The sequence below is a fragment of the Nycticebus coucang genome, unplaced genomic scaffold, assembly GCF_027406575.1.
Source record: "Nycticebus coucang isolate mNycCou1 unplaced genomic scaffold, mNycCou1.pri scaffold_69, whole genome shotgun sequence".
Classification (NCBI taxonomy): domain Eukaryota; kingdom Metazoa; phylum Chordata; class Mammalia; order Primates; family Lorisidae; genus Nycticebus; species Nycticebus coucang.
In genome coordinates, this window is record NW_026515594.1 from 387349 (window position 1) to 412194 (window position 24846).

Genomic DNA, 24846 nt, shown 5'->3' on the forward strand with positions numbered 1-24846 from the left:
TATCATTAAGCAATTTAAACTCACAACAATCTTCTGTGCTGTTTCCTATACATGCATCACAATGTAGCTTCACTGTCTTGCAGACAACCTCAATATTATTTTTAAATTGGCAGAGGCAGCAGGCCATATGGCTAGGTAAGATCCTATAAATGGAAACGCAGAGAATTAAATTAATGGTAAAGGGATGACTTCAGTTGGTAGAAGAGGGAGGTTGAAACTACAGCAGGGCTAGGCAAAAAGAGTTCTTGAGGCATATGGCCTGGTCAGTTGTTGGGTAGGAACCAGAAAGCCCAAAGGAAAGGAGACAGAGAGATGGGTGAACATGGCAGTGGTTATGGTATGCCTAGAGTAAATGTGATAGAGATTAGAGGTGCCAGGTATGGTAGCTTTCACCTGTAATTCCAGCTACAGGGGAGGCTAAAGCAGGAGGATTGCTTGGTGCTAGGGTTTGAGACCAGCCTGGGCAACATAGCAAGACCCTGCCCCTACAAATTTTTTTTTTTAATTAGCTGGGCATTGTGGTTGCAGCCACTCAGGAGAGTAAGGTGGGAGGATTGCTTGAGGCCAGAACTTTGAGACCAGCCTAGGCAAGATAGCAAGACCTCATCTCTTAAAATAATAAATTTTTAAAAAAGGAATTAGAATTGGGTGACACTGATTTGTAGTTTCATTCAGAAATTATCTTCTCCCATAGAAGACAGAAGAAGAAAATCTGTCTCACTTTGGGTTGAGAGGACACAGGAGGCAGAATTCTAAGAAGAGTCTGGAGGCCCCAAACTTCTAGAATTCCTTTCTCAATTACTGTTGGGAGCGGTAAATATTAGAAATTACTGTGGGCATAAATGATAGCTTAGTTTAAACCACTTTATAGGGTTGAAGAATAATGAAGATTACATTGGCCAAATGTGGACAATTTCAGCCTTCAAAATAATAATGATGATAATCAGGTACAACATAATTACTATAAAGAAGAATCCATGAATTCACAGAAGAAGAATCCATGAATTCACAAAAGGGAAAGAGGGCCAGCTCTTCTTTAATATTAATAGAATAATGCCAGCTATGTAGAAGGAATGATATAATTAGAAAAGTGTCATTTTGCAAACACAATAATAATGGATTTGGATAGTGATTATCACTGATACACAGTTGGTTGGTTTGTTTGTTTTTTAAGACAGAGCCTCAAGCTGTCGCCCTGGGTAGAGTGCCATGGCATCACAGATCACAGCAACCTCCAACTTCTGGGCTTAAGCGATTCTCTTGCCTCACTGATGCACAGTTGGGTAAAAACATGTTTTGAAAGCAGGATTTTCACTGATCTCAAAGCATCACCCCGGAGATTATTTATACTTATTATTGTTTCTTCTTGGACTTTTGTCTAAGATCAAATGTATTTACACATATTAATTAACAATGGAAAAAATAACTTCATAATGGAGAGCTCTAGAAGATATTACTTTGTAATCAAGTGATCAAACTTAGCATTATGGGCCATCTGAAGTCATGAGGTAGGAAGAACACATCGTCTATTTATTAATAGTATGCTTCCTCAAAATGTTTTACCTGAATCTAATCATGAGGAAATAGACAAATCCGGATTGTGGGAGAATTTACAAAACAACCCTGTTAGACTCTTCAATGCATGAAAGACCAAGAAAAATTAGACAAATGTTTTAGACTAAAGGAAACAGAGACATAACGAGCAATGCCTGATCTCTGATTGGATCCTGGATCAAAACAAAACAGATTTAAAGATTATTATTAGATTCTGGCCAAGATGTAATAACAGGGACATTGCACCCCTGGCCAGAAACAACCAAAATACCAGATAAAAGAAACAAAACAACAGTTTTAAAGACACTGGACATCAGGCAATGAAGGACAGTGATCTCTGTAAGATGTGAAATAAATGAAGTGAGCCCCGTGGCTGCCCTAGCTTACTTCTTTGAGAGAGTTTCCAGGTCATGGTGCTAGGAAAGGAAACTGGTGGACTCTTCGATTAAGGAAATGGAGCTGAGAGTCTGGGAAAACCAAGGTGGCTAGAAGTCTCAAAGCAGAGTACTAGAGAGAAAAGAGGCACACAGAACATGAACTCAGGAGACACACAGAGGGAGCTCTTGAGTGTTCAGCAAAGTACTGATTGGTGCACGTGTATGAGGAAACTACTTGAGGCTAGGAAAAGAACCACCCAAAAGTATCAGAAAATAATTAGATGTTGCTCAAGATTAGGAAGACTGCCTGTTAGCATAAGCTAGATAGGACAATCTCATGATCCATGGGGCAACACGTACCAAGATCCAATAGAAAATTACCAAACATGAAAAGAAGCAAGAAAATATGACCCATAGTAAAGAAACAAAGCAATCAATAAGAACCAACTCAGAACCTACATGGATAGAATGAGCAGGCAAGGACATTAAAATCGTTATTTCAAAAACTTAAAACTTCCCAAAATGAAACACAAGGAGAAACAAAATAAAACATGAATAGAGCATCAATGAGCTATGCAACAATATTCTGGGCCATAAAACAAATTTGAATAAATTCAAAAGAATTCAAGTCATTCAATATGTGTTCTCTGATCATAATGAAATTAAATTAGAAACCAACAGAAAGATCTGAAAAATCGCCAAATATTTGGAAACTAAACAACACCTACGGTTTTCTTTCCTTTTCTTCCTTTATTTTTCTTTTTGAGACAGGGTCTCACTCACACAGGCTAGTGTGTGGTGGCATCTTTATAGCTTGCGGTAACCTCAAATTACAAATTACAAAACCTGTGCTGTAACCTCAAATTACAAATTACAAAACCTGGGCTCAAATACTTTTAACAGCATGAAAAGACAGGCCAGGCACAGTGGCTCACGCCTGTAATCCTAGCACTCTGGGCGGACAAGGTGAGTGGATCGCTTGAGCTCAGGAGTTTAAAACCAGCTTGGGCAAGAGCAAGATCCCGTCTTTACTAAAAGTGGAAAAAGTAGGTGGGTATGGTGGTGGGTACAAAGCTACTTGGGAGGCTGAGGCAAGAGAATCAGCAGATCCTTATATTTCAGTTTTCTGGTTTTGAGCCCAGGAGTTTGAGGTTGCTATGATTTATAACACCATGGCAATCAACCCAGGGTGACAGTGTGAGACTCCTGTCTCAAAAAATAAATAAATACATACATACATACATACACACATACATAAAATTTAAAAAGAATGAAAAGACAAACCACAACCTGAGAAAAGAGAAAAGATAGTTACTAAACACATACCTGAAAGACTTGTATCTAGAGTATAAAAAGTACTCTTAAAACTGAACAAGAAGATAAATATCAATTAAACTACAGGATCGGATTTGAACAGATAATTCAGTACAGAAGATATTTACACATGAATAGATATTCAACAGCATTAACTATTACAGAAATGCAAATTAAAACCACAATGAGATTCCACTATACATCTACTAGTAGATTTTTCAAGAAAACTGAAATAAGGATCCGCTGAATACCTGTAGCAACTGCAACTTTCACATTGCTGGTGGGAATACAAAATAGTACAGCCGCTTTAGGAAAGAAGTTAGCAGTTTCTTAAAAAGTTAAATATGTACTTAGGATGTGATACAGTAGTCCCACCCTAGGTACTTACCTGAAAGAAATGAAAACGTATGTTCACACAAAGACATGAGTATGAGTGTTCTTAGCAGTTTTCATAATTGCCAAAAAAATGAAAACAACCCAACTGTTCATAAATTGGTGAAAGGATAAGCTGATATAGCCATACGACACTGTCCCTTGCTATCTGTGGGGAACTGGTTCCAGGACTCTGCAGATACCAAAATCTGTGAATGCTATAATATTTGCATATAATCTCTAGTATACTTGAAATCATCTCTAGATTACTCTTAGAATATTATGTAATACAGTGTAAAGGTCATGTACATTGTTGCTATACTGTATTTTAACACATATTATTTTTTATAGTTTATTCTCTCCCCCACCCGCCCAGCCCACACCAAATATTTACCATCTGTGCTTGGTTGAAGCTGTGAATGAGGAGAGAACTAACTGCACTGACAGATACAACAAGAATAGTAATATAATATCAAAACAATTATGCTAAGTGAAAGAAGCTTCACACAAAAGGTTACATACTACATCTGATTTCATTTCTAAGACAGTCGGGAAAAGGCAAAAGTATGGGGATGTAAATCAGATTGTGGTTGCCAGGGGCTGATGGTGGGAGGAGGGGACCGACTGCAGAGGAACATGAGAGGCTTTTTTTAGGGCACCAGAAACATTCTATTTGGGGAATGTGATGGTGGTTACATAATTATACATTTGTGAAAATTCATTGGTTGGTGCACCTAAAAAGAGTGAATTTTACTGCATAAAAATTATACCTCACAAAAACTGACTTAAGAAAATATAAACCTAAAAAACGTACTAAGTGAAAATAAAGCTAAGAAAAAAATAACTTACAGTTTTTCCAACTCAAGAGTTGTCATGAGGATGTTCTCGACTGTTGTAAGTGGGGCTTGTGTTGTTCCCATGTCTCTGAAGGAGAAAGTCCGAAGAGTCAAAATATTAACCCCAATAGAAAAATTCTGTACTTAAAAACATATTTCAAGGACATGTCAGCACTTCAATTTTTGTTTCTATATAAAACAAGCCAGCTCAAGAGTTTGTCATAGAAGATGATTACAGAGCTTTTACTGAAGAAATGTAATTATCTTCATTTGCAGCATCAAATTAATGACATCGAATAATGGAATGTATACACTTTTTAACATTTATCTTCCCATTTTCTTATTGGATTCACCTCTCAGGATTACTTCTTTTTTTTTTTTTTAGGGGGGAGGTGTTTTTTTTTTTTGCAGTTTTTGGCTGGGCTAGGTTCGAACCCGCCACCTCCGGCATATGGGGCTGGCGCCCACTCCTTTGAGCCACAGGCACAGCCCTTTATTTTTTATTTTTAAAATAGAAGCATCTATTCTTTTTTGCTTTCTGGGATAAATGATATTCCTACATGCATCTATATATATTATATTTATATACATTCCTCAATACTACTGTTCTCTTTCCCTGCTGGCTGTCTTGCCCATTCATTACACATCCATTCTTAATCTCTTTTCTTTGCCAATAACCTTTTTTTAATAACCAGTTAAAGTTTAAATTATGACTTTTTAGCCTAAATTCAATATACTTAATCTTTGATGAAAATAAAAAATAACAGCAGAAATAATCTCATGATTCATGAGATGACCGCAATACTTACAGATATTTTAATGCTGGCAATTTATAAAGATATGAATCTTCAACAGTTGTCAGAGGATTACGATTGAGAATTCTGAAAAATGCAATTGAATTAAAAATACCTGTATTTCAATGTACATGTAACTCCACAAAGAGTTTGAACCCGCCACCCTTGGCATATGGGGCCGGCGCCCTACTCACTGAGCCACAGGCGCCGCCCGATGTACACACTTCTTGACCACACTTCTTTGCCGTGGGAAAAGGATAAAACTCAGACTTTCATAGCAAGGGATATAGTATCTTCTTAGAAATAAATGCTATGCAAGTATTTATTGGCGGGTTCAAACCTGGCCCCGGCCAAACTGCAACAAAAAGAAAAAATAGCTGGGCGTTGTGGCGGGTGCCTGTAGTCTCAGCTGCTCGGGAGGCTGAGGCAAGAGAAGCGCGTAAGCCCAAGAGTTAGAGGTTGCTTTGAGCCGTGTGACGCCACGGCACTCCACCCGAGGGCGGTACAGTGAGACTCTGTCTCTACAAAAAAAAAAAAAAAATTAGTGTGTACATCATTAATCTTTAGAAATAAATACTATGCAAGTATTCCCTCCTTGGCAATAAGGCAGGAGAAATTTTCATTTTGTAATTTGGGAAAAATTAGGAGCATTGGTAATATGCTTATTCATTGTAAACATTTCTAGCTATACCATTTAACCATAATTTAAACAACTTTTTTTTTCTTTTTGAGGCAAAGTCTCATTCTGTTGCATCAGGCCAGAGTGCCATGGTGTCAGCCTAGCTCACAGCAACCTCAGACACCTGAGCTCCAAGCTATCCTCCTACCTCAGCCTCCCGAGTAGCTGGGACTATGAGCACCCACCATAATGTTTGGATAATTTTTCTAATTTTTAGTAGATACAGGGTCTCACTCTCAATTAGGCTGCACTCGAACACATGAGCTCAAGGGATCCTCCTACCCTGGACTCCCAGAGTGCTAGGATTACAGGTGGGAGCCACTGCACCTGTCCTTAAACAACTATTTTCAATAAGAATATAGTAATTTCTGCTATGAAATCCTCACTGCCAGCCTATTCTCTTAAATATATATATTTACTATATGATTAAATTAAATCATATCTATATGATTTTAATATAATGTTCTTATATTAAATATTTAATATTCTTTAATATTTTATATTTTTAAATATATTTATTCTTTATAATTCATCTGCTTATTTAATAGTTAAATGTTAATTTAATTCAGATTAAATTATCAAAAAATTCTGGATTAATGGCATTCAAACTAGTGTAGATGGTCTATATTTTCCTTTCCTTTCCTTTGAGCAACAACTTAAAGTTTAATTCTTCTCATGCTACTAAACCAACTTTTTCAAATCCTTTTCCTTTCTTTCTTTTTCTTTTTATTTTTTTTTGCATTTTTTTCTCCGGGGCTGGGTTTGAACCCACACCTCCAGCACCTAGGGCTGGCACTCTACTCCTTTGAGCCACAGGCGCCACCCAAATTTAGGCTTTTCCTGAAGGCTAAATAGTAATGTTTCAGGCTTTGTAGGTCACATATGGTCTCTGTTGCATATTCTTGTCTTTCTTTTTCTTTTACAGACCCTTTCAAAATGTAAAAAGCATTCTTAACTTACAGGCTGTAAATAAAAACAGACTGTGGATTAGATTTGCTCTATGGGGTGTAGACTAAATATAAATATAAGCAGATGATATATAAAACTTATAAAACAAGGTTCAATGGGTGTCAATAATTGCTCAGATGTTATTACCACTTTTTCCTTATAAGCAAAGTTTTTTTCTATCCGTATTTTATCTATATGATTTTTAAAACTAAAAATGCACAGAGATGGGCTAGAGACGGGCTAAAACTCTACACGGATTTAGAGAACTGCAGCATTTTATTGATGAAAGAAGTTTTAGAGATTATCTAATTTGAACCCCTTATTCACTTTACAGATCATATCACTAAAAGCTCATAAATAAATATGATTAACTAACTAACTTACAAATACTGGAGGGATAGCAGGCCTTCAAATGAATCTTTATGTAATTCGGTCAAATGATTTTCACTGAGAATTCTGAAAAAAGATAAGGTTATTTGTTATTTCTTTTTTAAGATTTTATTATTGTTTCGGGTTAATCTGAGGGCACAAAGAAATAGGTTACAATGTTTGCATTAGTTAGGTAGAGTTCCTCTTATAATTGTGTACTGCCCCCAAGAAGTGTGCCATACACTCGAACATTGGGCCCATTGAGTGGGAGCACCTCCATCCTCCTCCTTCCCCTCTCCCTGCTCCCTCTTTCCCCATCCCAGACCTTGAATTGATTTGAGTTTTTCTCTTATGTGGGAATGTATCAGATTATCTACTGGCCTCATGTTAGTATTGAGTACATTGGATTCTTGCTTCTCCACTCTGTGATACTTTACTAAGAAGAATGTGTTTCAATTCCATCCAGATTAATACAAAAGATGTAATGTCCCCATCTTTTTTAATGGCTGAATAGTATTCCATGGTATACATATGCCACAGTTTGGTATATCCATTCCTGGGTTGGTGGCATTTAGGTTGTTTCCACATTTTGCCAATTGTAAATTGAGCTGTGATAAACAACGTAGTACAAATGTCTTTATGATAGAATGATTTTTTTTCTTCTGGATACATGACTAATAGTGGGATTGAGGAATCAAATGGGAGATCTAATTTGAGTTCTTTGAGGATTCTCCATACTTCTTTCCAAAGAGGTAGAATTAGTTTGCAGTCCCACCAACAGTGTAAAGGAAGAGGTTATTTCTAAATAAAAATGCAAACTATTTGCCATATAGGACTAACTCCTATCTGTGGAGGAAACCTGGGTAATGGTGCCAATTGAATACACTAATTCTTATTTAATTTCAAGGTGGCAACATCTGCTTTGTTTTCATTCAAACCTTTTTCACATTTTCCTTTTTGTGTCCAAATCTCTACACACACACACACACCCCTACCCACTATTCCCACCAAATTGTATATTTAATGCCTACTCTCTAGATCACAAAATCCCTGTTAGAACCCAACACTGGTTCTAATCAAGACCAGCAGAACTGCCATTTCCTCATCTCTTTCCCCCCAATTTTTTTTTTTTTTGTTGTTGCTTTTTTTGAGACAGAGCCTCAAGCTGTCATCCTGGGTAGAGTGCTGTGGCGTCACAGCTCACAGCAACCTCCAACTCCTGGGCTTAAGAGATTCTCTTGCCTCAGTCTCCCAAGTAGCTGGGACTACAGGTGCCTGCCACAACTCCCAGTTATTTTTTGGTTGTAGTTGTCATTGTTGTTTGGCAGGCCCAGGCTAGATTTGAACCTGCCAGCTCTGGTGTATGTGTCTGGCGCCTTAGCCGCTTGAGCTACAGACACGGAGCCCCACAATGTTATTATTAAAGCACCACATGGACCTATGTCAGGTTACAAGTGAAGTCAGTAGGCTTTTCCTCCCATTTAAAAAATGTTTTTTTTTTTTTTTTGAGAAATACAATGTGCATAAAATGCATATAATTTAAATGTTCCGTTTAAATAATTGTAAAGCAGGTACCCATGTAATATCATCATGTCAAGAAAGAGTACCATGAGCATCCAGAAGCTCGTGTGGCCCTTTCCAATCACAACCCTCTCTCTGACCTCTGAAGATAACCACTATATTAACTTTTATAGTAATTTCCTTGTTTTCAAAATATAGTTTTACCTGTTATATGTCAGTCATACACAACATACTTTAGTTTTGCCTCTTCCTGAACTTTATATAAATGGAATCATATTACAAGGGGACAAACTTTAATGGAAAATAAAACGACATCTCTATTTTCAAAAATGAAAACTCAGAGATCACCTATACAAGTTGAACTGATGACACACAAACTACTACTGTATTTTTCCAAAATAACTTATGTATCTAAATTGACTGCTTTAATAAATTAATAAGAAAATGATAAAAACAATTCAAAAGGAAAATGGATAAAGGACAGAAAACTCAGAAGAAACACAAATGTTCACCAACTTTTAACAAATAAAGGTATTTAAATTCAAGAGTAATCAGAAAAATTCAAATTCAGACAGGACCCTTTTTGTTCACCCATCATATCAGCAAAGAGTTGGAGAATACTCAGTGGTAAAATGCTGTCATATTCTGTTGAGTATAGTATAAGTTGGCACAACTTTTTGAGGACAATTAAAATTTAATACCTACATTGTCCTCATATCAACCATTCCATTTCTAGATATCTGTTCTACTGAAATATTTGCCCAAGTTTACAAAGAAGCAGCAATGCACCTAACAAGAAAACTGGACATAGGAGGGTGTCGCCTGTGGCTCAGTGAGTAGGGTGCCAGCCCCATATACCGAGGGCGACAGGTTCGAGCCTGGCCCCCACCAAACTGCAACAAAAAATAGCAGGGCATTGTGGTGGGCGCCTATAGTCCCAGCTATTCAGGAGGCTGAGGCAAGAGAATTGCCTAAGCCCAGGAGTTGGAGGTTGCTGTGAGCTGTGATGTCAGGGCACTCTACCGAGGGTGACACAGTAAGACTCTGTCTCTAAAAAAAAAAAAAAAAGAAAAGAAAACTGGACATAATCTAAACATCCATCCATAGGGGAATTATTAAATAATTCATGCCACATCCATAGTATGGAATCCATAATATGGAATGATGCAAGAGTTTAAATGAATAGGGTAACCCTCTAAGTGCTGTGAAAGAAAAATCTAACATGTATCATGAAGTGAAAGAATCAAGTTGTAAGATGTTACCATTTCTATAAAACAAAAAACGTAAGGCCACACAAAAAATTTCTTTTGCTATATGTAAATATGTATGTAGGCAAATACTTGGGAAAAGGTCTGGAAGGATATACACCAAACTTAGGAGTAGTGGTTACCTCAGGGACCAGGCATCAGGGCACAAGGAGGGTTTCCATTATACCTGTTATTTTGTTTTTATATATTAAGAGTATAATGTGTATTACTTACATAATAAAAAATACATTTAAATTGACTCTTTCTAAGAGAGCCCACCAAATTTAATTTTTAAATAATCATAGAATTATAATCAACAGACATTGATTTGAGATGTGGAGGAAGAAATACCTTTCCTTAAAAGTGTTGACCTCAAAATTCTGGACCAAGAAGGATCTTACAACGCAACTAAGTTTTTGTACTCATATCTGGAGAGAATATACTCACAATTTCTCAGTCCAACGGTATGATTTCCATACATTCTCATCAATGTAAGAAATAGCATTTCCTTGGAAATTTCTGTGAAGAAACACAGGAGATATTCAAATACAGAAAATACTTACAGTTTTCTCATTTCCAGAGCTATGAGCTTCCTAGTTTGCACAATTAATCAAGAAATAATGTGGGGATTCCTGGAGATTCCAGGTGTCTCTGCAGCAGCTTCTGTCACCCTGTGACCTGCAGGTACTGGGACATCTCTGGAGCTGGGAAATGATGCACAGCCAGAAAGAAGAAGGAGGCACCGAGGATTCTGAGCAGCGTTTGTCTCTGGAGTTGGGCTCTGAGCTACGGCCTCCTCTTCAGCTGTTCCCTTCCCTGGGGATCCTAAGTGTCTCTGCAGCAGCCTCTGTCACTCTGATTCTGCAGAGAATTGACCTGCAGGACACCGGGACATCCCGGAAGCTGGGAAATGCCCAGAGCTGTCTGAGCAGCTGTCTGCCTGCAGCGCCCAGCATCCCTCCCTCGTGGTGACATTCAAAAGGTCCTCAGGGAAGAATCCAAAGGAGTGTTGACATTCAAGGACATGTCTGTTGAATTCTCTATGGAAGAGTGGGCCTACTTGGACCCTGCTCAGCAGCATTTGTATGGGGAAGTCATGTTAGAGACCTACAGAAACCTGTCTTACTGTCTCTAAGCCAGAACTCATCACCTGTCTGGAGCAAAGCAAAGAACCCTGGAAGGCGAAGACACACCAGACACTAGTCAAGCACCCAGCTCTATATACTCATTATACTGAAGACCGTTTTCAAGAGTGGGGCACAAATATTTTATTTCCAGAGATGATCCTGACCAGATATCAAAGCTATGGCTCCGAGAATTTAAACTTAACAAAATATTGGGAAAGTGTGTATAAGTGTGATGAGCAGAAAGTAAGTTACAGTGGACTTCACCAGTGATTAACAGCTACCTATGGCAAAGTATTCCAATGTAGTAACTCTTTGAACACCTTCAGACAATTGTTAAATCTCAATGGACAAATAATGATATATACCTTAGAGAAAACTTTTAATTGTAAAAGCTATAGGAAAGCCTCTAACTTCTGGTCACATGTTACAGAACATAAGATCACTCACATTGGAAAAAACAGTCCAAATGCAAAGAAGGTAGCCAAGTTTTTCAGTCTTGCTCAAGATTTGATACTGGAGAGAAACTAGACACGTGTGAAAATGATGGCAAATGTCTTAGCCACAGTTCAAAATATCGTAACCATGAGAATTTTGATACTGGAGGAAAAACCTACAACTAGAAGGAATGTGACAAACTTACCAAGCAACACTCACACGTTTCTGGACAAGAAAAATAATTGATTCTGCAGAGAAACCTTTCAAATGTGAAGAATGTGGCATAACCTTTAACCAGCACTCTCTCCTCTGTAGACATCAAAGAATTCATTCTGGAGATAAACCCTACAAATGTCAGGAATGTGGCAAAGCCTTTAACAAGTACTCAAACCTTTCTGTTCATCAAAGAATTCATTCTGAAGAGAAACCCTATGGATGTGAAGAATGTGGCAAAGCCTTTAAACACCACTCACACCTTTCTAGACATCAAAGAATTCACTCTGGAGAGAAACCCTACAAAGGTCAAGAATGTGGAAAATCCTTTAAGTACTACACAAGCTTTTCTAGACATCAAAGAATTCACTCTGGAGGGAAACCCTACAAATGTCAAGAGTGTGGCAAAGCCTTTAACTGTGACTCAAACCTTTCTGTACTTCAAAGAATTTACTTTGGACATAAAACTTACAAATTTAGAGAATGCACTAAAGCCTTTTTCCTTAGTTAAACTCATAGTGAACATAACAGAATTTCTTGTGGAGAGAAACTCCACAAATGTGAAGAAGGGGGCAAGGCATTTACACTGTACTCAACCCTTTCTGTTCATCAAAGTAGTCATTCTTGAAAGAAACTACAGTGGTCAAAATGTGGCATAGACTTTCATTAGTTTGTGAACATTACTAGACATTGAAGAATTTATTCTGGAGAAAAACCTTTTAAATATGGACAGTGTGGCAAACTCTAACTCAAATTCAATCCTCACTGTACATAGAGGAAATCACACAGAGAGAAACCCTCCATTTGAAGACAGCGGTAGTGCCTTGACCTGGTGTTGATAGCATGCTAAGCATAGAAGAATTCAAACTGGAGAGTAATCCTACAAATGTGAACAGTGTGGCAATGACCTTAACCAGAGCTCAAACCTTAACATACGAACATTCATATTGGAGAGAAATCTTCCAAATATCGATAATGTGGCAAAGGTTTTCAGTGGTCCTCAGTCTTATTAAACATCAGAGAAACCATAGGAGGGAAAATGGAAACGATGTGAAGATGTGGCAGAGCCTCATGCCAGTATGCACTGTTTTCTGTACACAATAGAATTCATGTGGAAGAGAAAGTCTAAAAAGAAAAAGAAAGAAAGAAAGAATGTGGGGCTATGGGCTCAAATAATAAGGCATCTCCTCAGAAGCTTAACTTCCTGTCTGTCCAATCTCTTGGAAGATAATATCAGTTATGAATGAATAAATGGATAAAATCACTTATGTGTCTAAATTATCATATATCAACTGTTGCTCTTCGCAGATGATATGATTGTATATCTGGAAAACACCAGGGATTCTACTACAAAACTCTTAGAAGTGATCAAGGAATACAGCAGTGTCTCAGGTTACAAAATCAATATTCATAAATCGGTAGCCTTTATATATACCAACAGTAGTCAAGCTGAAAAAACCGTTAAGGTCTATATTCCATTCACAGTACTGCCAAAGAAGATGAAATATTTGGGAGTTTATCTAACAAAGGATGTGAAAGATCTCTACAAAGAGAACTATGAAACTCTAAGAAAATAAATAGCTGAAAATGTTAACAAATGGAAAAACATACCATGCTCATGGCTGCGAAGAATCAACATTGTTTTTTTTTTTTTTTTTGTAGAGACAGAGTCTCACTTTATGGCCCTTGGTAGAGTGCCGTGGCATCACACAGCTCACAGCAACCTCCAGCTCCTGGGCTTAAGTGATTCTCTTGCCTCAGCCTCCCGAGTAGCTGGGACTACAGGTGCCCGCCACAGCACCCGGCTATTTTTTTTTTTGTTGCAGTTTGGCCGGGGCTGGGTTTGAACCCGCCACCCTCGGCATATGGGGCCGGCGCCCTACTCACTGAGCCACAGGCGCCGCCCAACATTGTTAAAATGTCCATACTACCCAAAGCAAAATACAATTTTAATGCAATCCCTATTAAAGCTCCACTGTCATACTTTAAAGATCTTGAAAAAATAATACTTCATTTTATATGGGATGAGAAAAAAACCTCGACTAGCCAAGCCATTACTCAGAAATAAAAACACAGCAGGAGGAATCACTCTACCAGACCTGAGACTTTACTATAAATCGATAGTGATCAAAACAGCATGGTACTGGCACAAAAGCAGAGAAGTAGATGTCTGGAACAGAACAGAGAACCAAGAGATGGATCCAGCTTCTTACCGTTATTTGATCTTTGACAAGCCAATTAAAAATATTCAGTGGGGAAAAGATTCCCTATTTAACAAATGGTGCTGGGTGAACCGGCTGGCAACCTGTAGAAGACTAAAACTGGACCCACACCTTTCACCATAAACTAAGATAGACTCTCACTGGATTAAAGATTTAAACTTAAGACATGAAACTATAAAAATACTAGAAGAGAGTGCAGGGAAAACCCATGAAGAAATAAAAAATAATAAATTATCATATATCATATATATATACATGCACACATATACATATACACATATATACACACATGTACTTCCATGACTTTTTTTTAAAAAGTGTAAATATATCCATGAATGACATGTTTGAAAGCAAACTGTTAAATGCCTTACGATCAGTTTCAGCTCTGTGGATAACTTTAAATCTTTACCTTTAACACTGTTCCCTATTCCTCAGCAACAATTTTTTTTTTTTTTTTTGAGGCAGTATCTCACTATGTTGGGTAGAGTGCTGTGGCATCACAGCTCACAGCAACCTCAAACTCTTGGGTTTAAGCAATTCTCTTGCCTTAGTCTCCCGTGTAGCTGTGGCTACAGGCACCCATAACAACGCCTGGCTATTTTTTGGTTGCAGTTATCGTTGTTTAGCGGGCCCGGTTAGGAATCGAACCTGCCAGCCCGGATGTATGTGACCAGGGCCCTACTCACTGAGCTACAGGCGCCGCCCCTCAGCAATAATTTTACCTATTTACTTTATAGGTGTATTTTTCCCAGTTGGGGGCAGGGGTAGAAATAAGACAGTCATCTGCCTAATGCACATTTCCATTTAACCAGAAGCTTTCTGGTTGTTTAATGCTCAGAAATTTAAAAAAATGCCCAAACTGATCTTCTCTCCCTCAAATTGGCTCTGACTGCTGCACTTGTTATATACCACCATCATTATCTTTTTTTTTTATTATTAAATCATAGCTGTGTACATTAATGCGATTATGGGGCACCATACACTGGTTTTATAGACAGTTTGACACATTTTCATCACATTGGTCAACATAGCCTTCCTGGCATTTTCTTAGTTATTGTGCTAAGACATTTACATTCTACATTTACTAAATTTCACATATACCCTTGTAAGATGCACCGCAGGTATAATCCCACCAATCACCCTCCCTCTGCCCAACTCCCCCCTCCCTTCCCTCCTTTTCCCCCTTCCCTCTATTCTTGGGTTATAGCTTTCATGTGAAAGCCATAAATTAGTTTCATAGTAGGGCTGAGTACATTGGATACTTTTTCTTCCATTCTTGAGATACTTTACTAAGAAGAACATTTTCCAGCTCCATCCATGTAAACATGAAAGAGGTAAAGTCTCCATCTTTCTTTAAGGCTGCATAGTATTCCACCCCCATCATTATCTTCATCATGCAAGACAGAAACCATGGAGTCACATTTGATTTCTCTCTTCCCTATACACATCCTCTCCCAACTCATTAGTTGGTCACTAAATCCTGTCCTTCCTTTGTAGTATCCCCAGGACTTTATTCCCACTTCTATCACAAGCACTCAGCTTTAGTCCTTTCTCACTTTACTTCTAAATTTTTGCTAGACAAGTTTTCCATTTGGTCTCCCTGAGTTACGCTTCCCCCTCTAGAGCATGCTATGTATGGATTCTAAAATAATCCTTTTGTCTTTTATTTTTTTTTGTAGAGACAGAGTCTCACTTTGTGGCCCTCAGTAGAGTGCCATGGCCTCACGCAGCTCACAGCAACCTCCAACTCCTGGGCTTAAGTGATTCTCTTGCCTCAGCCTCCCGTGTAGCTGGGACTACAGGCGCCCGCCACAATGCCCGGGTATTTTTTGGTTGTAGTTTGGCCGGGGCCGGGTTTGAACCCGCCACCCTCAGTATATGGGGCTGGCGCCCTACCGACTGAGCCACAGGCGCTTAATCATTTCTTTCTCTTGCTTAAAAACTTTCCATGGCTCTCCATACCTCATTGCATATAACTTTCAAACTCCCATATCTGATGTTCAAGGTTTTTCATAATCACGTTTTCCATTGCTTCCTAACCCAATTCTTGGAAGCAAGACTGGTCTTCTAAATTCCCATCCTTCCTGCAGCCATGCCGTTGCCTAGGCTTTCCTCCCAATGTTTCTCTTTAACAGATTATAGATGCTTTTTAAGCCCCAGGAAAAGTTTCAGCTTATCCAGGGAGCTTTCCCTGACCTCCACACCTCAATGATTATAGATTCTGGTGAATTACAGCATCTATGGTCTCTATATCTCTTTAGTACTTAATTAAAAACCACCTCCCTTTTGATGCCTATTTCTTTTCTTCCTACCTATCATTTTCATATTCTAGAGATAATGTCATACTCTGCCCTGAGTTGGGCACAAAATGGGCACTACATACAGGAAACCAGGTACAAAGATGAGGCCTGGACATAATTAAAGGACTGAATAATGATAATAATAGTTAACATTCATATATATGCTAGGCACTGATATACATGTAAGTATTACATGTACTCCCACCCCTAAATCTCACAACGATCCTATGAAATGGTAAGTATCACAATCCCCATTTTAAAGATGAGGAAATTGAGCCACAGAGTGGAATGACTTGCCCAAGGTCACAAAACTAATAAATGACAGACCTGGGTTGTTGTTTTTTTTGGCCGGGGCTGGCTTTGAACTTGCCACCCTTGGTATATGAGGCTGGCACCCTACTCCTTGAGCCACAGGTGCCACCCAGAGGAATATGCTTCTGTGAAGAGAGTGAAGCAAACTCAGAAGAGTAGAGGGTAAGCAATGATATGATGGGACTAAAGAGAAATGGATAAAGAAAAAAAGAGTCGTCACAGGTAAAAGTTTGGAGAAGGGGCACAATAGTACAAAGGAGAATGAGGATAAGGAAAATCTGACAAGTAAAAGGTAAAAGCAGAAAGTCAACCAATGAAGAAAGCCCACAAGTGTCTCAAGGAAAAGGCTGCCATGTGAGGCAGGATGCAGAGAACGAATGAGGATAAGTGACTTACAAGACGGTGAAGGTACCATTATAGGCTTCAGGCTCCTGCACAGGCACTCGGCGGAGTCTCTTCTCTGGGCTGAGACCAACACACGACAGTGTCTCATCTCTGCAGGTACAGAGGTCACATATGCTGGTGTTCATGTCGGTGTTGATATTGGCAATCTCTTGTTCCATGTTGTAATTTGGCAACGAATTTTGAGTTACGGTAATGTCCGAGTCGGATATTTGAATTGTAACTTCAGTCGGGATTGGAGGCTGAGTCTGAATCTGGTCTGGATGGGGAGCTGCCATCGTTTCCAGAGCCACAGGATGTTCAACCTCTGATGTAGTTGCTGAAGTTACAACAAATTCCAGGCTCAAAGGTAAAACTGTGATCGTGACACCAGGGGATGTTGTATGCTGGGCTTGATCCTGACCCGGTGTTGGAACTGTTATTTCATAATAGGCTGGAGCTACTACATCCCTTGGTACCTCTAGAGGTTGAGTTGGAGTCGCTTGCATGGTTGGAGAAGGTTTAACCTCTCTAGTTTGTTCCGAAGTCATGGTAAGTTCCTGGTCCAAAAGCTTAACTGTGACCTCAGCTGGGTTTGTCTGCTGAGTCTCCATCTGGTCTAGATGTGGAAGTGTCACATCAAGATGCTGAAGTGTCACCTCAGGATGCGGAACTGTGACTTCAGGATGTGGAAGTGTCACCTCAGGATGCGACAGTGTCCCCTCAGGATGTGGAAGTGTCACCTCAGGATGTGGAAGTGTCACCTCAGGATGCTCTGAAGAAGAATCTGTGCTTGTTAGGACTGTAGAAGGTTCAGCCTCTGTAGTGGACACTGGAGTTATGGAAAGCCCCGTAACTATGGGCGATGTTGAATGCTGAGCTTCATCCTGACCTGGTGTTGAAAGTGTCACCTCTTGATATACTGGGGGTCGAATTACAACTTCCTTAGGTGGCTCTGGAGGCTGAGTTGGGGTCTCTGGCATGTTTGGAGGTTTAACCTCCATGGTGTGTTCTGGAGTTACAGTAGATTCCTGGTCCAAAGGTTTAGTTGTGACCTCGGTCAGGTTTGGCTGCCAAGTCTGAATTTGGTCTGGATGTGGAGGCGTCACCTCAGGAAGCTTTAAAGAAGGAGCAGTACTTATCTGAGCTGTAGAAGGTTCAACCTCTGTAGTGGACACTGGTGTTATGAGAAGCCTCAGTTCCAAATTTTTACCTGAGGCACTGGGAGATGTTGAATGTTGAGCTTGATCCTGACCTTGGTTTGGAGGTGTCACCTCTTGATATATTGGTAGTTGTACTACAAGTTCCTTAGGTGGCTCTGGAGGCTGAGTTGGGGTCGTCTGCACAGATGGAGAAGGTTCAACCTCTGTATTGGACCCTGGAGGTGAGGTTGGTTCCACAACATAAGATGGAACTGGACCTTCAGTCACTTTTGTATTCTGAACCTGAACCTGGTTGGGAAGTGGAAAGGTCACCTCAGGGAACTTAGGAGGAGGTGGAGTCTCCGTCAGGGTTATGGGATGTTCGACTTCCACAGTGGGTTCTGTAGTTATGGAAAATATTGGGCCTAAAGTCGGAAGTGTGATAATGGGTAATGCTGGAGGCTGAGCTTGATCCTGACTTTGTGTTGGAAGTGTCACCTCTATGTGTACTGGGGGTTGAGCTACAACTTCCTTAGGTGGCTCTGGAGGTTGAGATGTGGTTTCCTGCATGATTGGAGAAAGTTCAATGTCCGTAGTGGGTTCTGGAGTTATGGAAAGCTCCAGGTCCACAGGCTGAAGTGGATTTGGATTTTCAGCCTGAACCTGATTGGGATGTGCAAGTGTCACCTCAGGGAGCCTTGGAGGAACTGTAGTCATTGGAGCTGTAGAATATTCAGCCTCCACAGTGGGTTCTGGAGTTACAGTAATTCCCAGGTCCAAAGATTGAAATGTTTCACTGGGTGATGTTGGATACTGAGCTTGATCCTGACCTTGTGTTGGAACTGTTACCTCCTGATATATTACAGTTTGAGCTACAATTTCCTTAGGTTGCTCTGGAGGTTGAGATGGGGTCTCTTGAATGAATGAAGAATGTTCAACCTCTGTAATGGGTTCTGGAGTTACAGTAAGACCCAGGTCCGCAGACTGAAGTGAGACACTGGGCAATGCTGGATAGTGAGCTTGGTCCTGACCTGGTGTTGGAACTGTCACCTCCTGATACATTACAGTTTGAGCTACAACAACTTCCTTTGGTGGCTCTGCAGGTTGAGGTGGAGTCTCTTGCATGAATGATGAATGCTCAACCTCTGTAGTAGGTTCTGGAGTTACAGTAAGTCCCAGGTCCCCAGACTGAAGTGGGACACTGGGCAATGCTAGATAGTGAGCTTGATCCTGACCTGGTGTCATAACTGTCACCTCCTGATATATTTGGGGTTGACCTACAATAACTTCCTTCGGTGGCTCTGGAGGTTGCGGTGGGGTCTCCTGTATGAATGAAGAATGTTCAACCTCTGTAGTAGGTTCTGGAGTTACAGTAAGCCCCATGTCCGCAGACTGAAGTGGGACAGTGGGCAATGCTGGATAGTGAGCTTGATCCTGACCTGGTGTTATGACTGTCACCGCCTGATATAGTTGGGGTTGAGCCACAACTTCCTTAGGTAGCTCTGGAGGTTGAGATGGCATCTCCTGCATGAATGAAGAATGTTCAACCCCTGTGGTGACTTCTGGAGTTATGGTAATCCCAAGGTCCAAAGGTTGAAGTGTGACCCTGGGCAATGCTGGATAGTGAGCTTGATCTAGACCTGGTGTTGGAACCATCATCTCATAATTCATTGGAGGTTGAGCCATAACCTCCTTAGGGAGCTCTAGAGGCTGAGCTGGAGACTCCTGCTCTGTTGGAAAAGGTCTGACCTCTTCAGTGGACTTCGGAGGACGACCTAAGGCTTCCTGATAGCTCCCAGATGGTCCAACTTCCTTAAGGGGCTCTGGTGCCTCAGCTGGGGCCTCCTGTTGGACTGAAGAAAGTTCTAGCTCCTTAGGGGGATCTGGAGTCTGAGCCACAGCCTCTTGCTGGACTAGAGAAGATGCAAACACTTCAGGGGGATCTGGAGGTAGGGAAAGGGGATCAGACTGGGTTGGCAAAAATTCACCCTGTTCAGTGGGAACTGCAGGCAGAGTGGCATCTTCCCACTGCGTTGAGGAAGATTCGCCTTTAGAAGTGGGCTCTGTAGATACAGTAACCTCCAAATCCACATGTTTAACTGTGGTGGCAGGCAATGTTGAAAGACTTCTGAAAATTGTAGACAGATCTAGAGGTGAAAATACCTCATCTGACAATGAATGTTCAGCCATTGTAGAGAATCCTGGAGGCTTAGGTGTGTGGAACAGTGAAGGTTCAACACTCACAGTGGGTTGTTGAGAAATTGGTGATATTCCTTGCTGGCCTGAAGATGGTTCCTCAGGAAGCTCCTCAGGCTGAATTGGGACTCCTTGATGGATTGGAGAATGTTCATCCTTTCCAGGGACATTTGGCTGCTGTTGGCCTTTCAAAGGTTCAAACTGCTGAGGGGGCACTGGAGCCTCCAGTTGGGATGAAATGTCAACCTCATTAGTGACTTCTGGAGTCGGGGTAACCACATGATCTGAAGGTTCAACCTCTTCAGAAGGTTCTAGAGACAGAGGTGGGGCCTCTTGCTGGGTTACAGAAGGTTCCATATCACTGATTGGCACTGAGAGCTGATCTGTAGCCTCTGCAGTAGGCTCTCCTGATATGGTGACCTGCACATCTGCAGGCCTAACAATGTCATTGGGCAAGTTTGAATGTTGAGTTTGATGGTGCTCTGGAGGTGAAACTGTTACTTCATGATGTTCTGGAGATAGGGTTGATTGCTCCTGCTGGGTTAGAGAAGCTTCTACCTCCTTGGGATACTCTGGAGGTGAAGCCTCTGGCTGGGTTTGAGAAGATTCAGCCACACTGGTATGCTCTGAAGTTATGGTAACCTCCACATCTGGAGGTTTAATGGTCACCTCATGATTTGGTGAAGTTTGAGTTATACTTTCCATAGGGGGTTCTGGAGTTTGAGCTGTGGCCACCTGCTGGATTTGAGAAGGTTCGAGCTCCCCAGGAGACACAAAAGGCTGAGGTGGCTGCTCCTGCTCGCTGAGGGAAGGTGCAGCCTCCCCAGGAAAGCCTGGAGACTCGGCTGAGGTCTCTTCCTGGGTGGCAGAAGGTTTCACCTCCTCAGGATGCTCTGGAGGCTGAGTTGGGGTCTCCTGCTGGGTTGAAGAAGATTCAGCCTCTTTGGTAGGCTCTGAAGTTATGGTAACCTCCACATCTGAAGGTTTACCTATAACATTGGGGAAGTAATAATGATGAGGTTGATTCTCACCTGGAGTTTGAACCGTCACCTCATGATTAGGTGGAGTTTGAGATATATTCTCCATGGTGGTCTCTGGAGCTTGAGTTGTGGCCTCCTGCTGGGCTGTAGAAGATTCAGCCACACTGGTAGGCTCTGAAGTTATGGTAACCTCCACATCTGGAGGTTTACCACTCACCTCATGATTAGGTGGAGTTTGATCTATATTCTCCATAGGGGACTCTGTAGCTTGAGCTGTGACCTCCTGCTGGATTTGAGAAGGTTCAATCTCTCCAGGAGACACAAAAGGCTGAAGTGGCTGCTCCTGCTCACTGGTGGGAGGTCCAGGCCCCACAGAGAAGCCTAGAGACTCAGCTGGGGTCCCCTCCTGGGTGGCAGAAGGTTTTACCTCAGGATGCTCTGGAGGCTGAGTTGGGGTCTCCTGCTGGGTTAAAGAAGATTCAGCCTCTTTGGTAGGCTCTGAAGTTATGGTAACCTCCACATCTGGAGGTTTAACTGTAACATTGGGCAAGTAATAAAGATGAGGTTGATCCTCACCTGGAGGTTGAACTGTCACCTCATGATTAGGTGGAGTTTGAGCTATATTCTCCATGGGGGACTCTGGAGCTTGAGCTGTGACCTCCTGCTGGATTTGAGAAGGTTCAGTCTCCCCAGGAGACACAAAAGGCTGAGGTGGCTGCTCCTGCTCACTGGGGGAAGGCTCAGCCTCCCCAGGAAAGCTTGGGGACTCAGTTGGGGTCTCCTCCTGGATGGCAGGTGGTTTCTCCTCCTCAGGATGCTCTGGAGGCTGAGTTGGAGTCTCCTGCTGGGCTGAAGAAGATTTAGCCTCCGTCACAGGCTCTGAAGTTATGGTAACCTCCACATCCGGAGGTTTACCTGTCACCTCATGATTAGGTAGAGTTTGAGTTATACTCTCCATAGGGGAATCTGGAGTTTGAACTGTGGCCTCCTGCTGTATTTGAGAAGGTTCAATCTCCCCCGGAGACACAAAAGGCTGAGGTGGCTGCTCTTCCTCACTGGGGGAAGGTCCAGCCTCTGCAGGAAAGCCTGGAGACTCAGTTGGCTTCTCCTCCTGGGTGGCAAAAGGTTTCACCTCCTCAGGATGCTCTGGAGGCTGAGTTGGGGTCTCCTCCTGGGTGGCAGAAGGTTTCGCCTCCTCAGGATGTTCTAGAGGCCGAGTTGGGGTCTCCTCCTGGGTGGCAGAAGGTTTCACCTCCTCAGGATGCTCTGGAGGCTGAGTTGGGTTCTCCTCCTGGGTGGCAGAAGGTTTCACCTCCTCAGGATGCTCTGGAGGCTGAGTTGGGTTCTCCTCCTGGGTGGCAGAAGGTTTCACCTCCTCAGGATGCTCTGGAGGCTGAGTTGGGATCTCCTCCTGGGTGGCAGAAGGTTTCGCCTCCTCAGGATGCTCTGGAGGCTGAGTTGGGATCTCCTGCTGGGTTAAAGAAGATTCAGCCTCTTTGGTAGGCTCTGAAGTTATGGTAACCTCCACATCTGGAGGTTTAACTGTAACATTGGGCAAGTAATAAAGATGAGGTTGATCCTCACCTGGAGGTTGAACTGTCACCTCATGATTAGGTGGAGTTTGAACTATATTCTCCATGGGGGACTCTGGAGCTTGAGCTGTGACCTCCTGCTGGATTTGAGAAGGTTCAGCCTCCCAAGGAGACACAAAAGGCTGAGGTGGCTGCTCCTGCTCACTAACGGAAGGCTCAGCCTCCAGAGGAAGGCCTGGAGGCTGAGCTGGGGTTCCCTGCTGTGTCGCAGAAGGTTCAACCTCCTCAGGGTGCTCTAGATTTTGAGCTGGGCCTTCTTGTTGGGTTGGGGACAGTCCAACCTCCTCAAAAGGTGAGACCTCTTGTTGGGTTGAGGAAAGTTCCACCTCTTCAGGGCGCTCTGGAGGCTGAGCTGGGGCCTGCTGCTGGCTTAAAGTAGGTTCAATGTTGTTACTTGGCTCTGAAGTTAGTGTAAGCTCCAGATCTACAGGTTTAACTGTGACTTTGGGCAAGACTGAATGATAAATTTCAGCCCGAGTTGGAGATGGAACATTTACCTCATGATGTATCACTGGCTGAGACACATCCTCTTCAGTATTAGTTGCCTGCTGAGCTGAGGCCTCCTGCTCTGTTAAAGAAGGTTCTACCTGCTCAAAAGGCTGTGGGGCCTGCTGCTCAGTTAAAGGTTCTACTTCCTCATGGTACTCTTCTAGGGTTTCTTGATGGAGTAAAGAGGATGGGATCTTCTCAGGGGTCTCTGGATTTCGACTTTCATCTTTTACATTGAACTGAGAAAGTTCACCTTGTGCAGGGGTGTCTTGAGCCACCTCTGGGTTTCTCGCAAATCCCAGAGGTATGCTGCCAGGGTAAAGTAAATCCATACTTTGATCTGTATAATCGTCATTCTGCAGAATTTGTTTGTAAGACTGAGATTTTGATTCAAATTGGTCTAGAGCTCCAACAACAACTTTAGTGAGCTGTGGATGTTGAGCTAGATCTTCCTTTAGGTTCTTTGGTGAAACAATGAATGTTGTTGGTTTTGAACTGTGACTATCTAGAGGTGGAACAAGTATTTCAAATGCCTGGTGACCTGTAACTTCATCTGGACTTACAGTTTGAATCTTCCTTATGAGTTGAGGACGCAGGACTTGATTCTGATCCCAGCCGGGCGTTGGAACCACCTCTGGAAGCCTTCGTCGTCTCCTTAGCTTATTCCTCAGAAGCCGACGACGTAGAATAGTAAGCCTATCTGGCCCTTGAAGTAGCTCTTGAGCTGAATCCCTGTCCAGGAATGGAGCCAAATTCTCAGGCAACTCCTGAGGTGAAGCCAACAAGTGGGAAGGAGCAGAAGACCCCAGGTAATCAAAGTCCCCAGGATCTGCTGGGGGTGTAGGCACATGAGGGGATTCGGGTGAGAGATCGGAAGAGAGGGAAGACCAGGGCTCTTTCGGCCCTGGAGATTCGGAGGTAGGCTGGACCGTGTCCCGGGGCCACCTCCAAACAGGAGCTGCCTGTATCAGCAGCCACAACAATTGCACCGTGAGAAGGACCCGTGGGGTCCACAGTCGCAGTAGGGACATAATGTCCAGAGGCTCCGGCGCCAATGAGAGCCGGAACTCTTATGGCAGCTCCGCAGCGCGAGCACCCACGGCAACTGCGTGCCCCGCCCCCACCCTTTATCTATGACAACCTTTGTTTACGCAGCAACCTTTATTAAGCTCGGGCTGGCTCCATGCCACCAGGGTGAGCTTTTGCCCACAGTCCCTGAGCCCAAACCCCTCCCCACAGAGATACAACTGTCTCACACCAGAACATCCCTCCCGCCATTAGCAGAGCAAGATTTCGGCCACAGACTAGGGTAGCCCCAGGACTCCAGCAGCCCATTATGGTAGGGGCGCCGGAGCTTCCCAAGGACGTCACAGGGCCTTGCCTCTTGGCACATTCAGAAGTGCTAGCTCGGTTCTGGCAGCCTGAACTCGTCTTCCTCCAATCTGA

General features: G+C 42.1%; 1 protein-coding gene across 1 annotated transcript in view; it reads right to left on the bottom strand.

Annotated features, from left to right (window-relative positions):
• LOC128579583 (leucine-rich repeat-containing protein 37A2-like) overlaps positions 1–24431 on the bottom strand; it is a 33799-nt gene extending 9368 nt beyond the window's left edge. The window contains 11 exon segments of the mRNA XM_053581589.1: positions 25–143; positions 4467–4541; positions 5263–5362; positions 7257–7330; positions 10459–10530; positions 17017–17648; positions 17766–18992; positions 19602–20848; positions 21755–21794; positions 22656–23012; positions 23238–24431. Of these exon segments, the coding sequence (XP_053437564.1) occupies positions 25–143; positions 4467–4541; positions 5263–5362; positions 7257–7330; positions 10459–10530; positions 17017–17648; positions 17766–18992; positions 19602–20848; positions 21755–21794; positions 22656–23012; positions 23238–24431 (5137 nt within the window).
• Between the last annotated feature and the right edge of the window lie 415 nt (positions 24432–24846).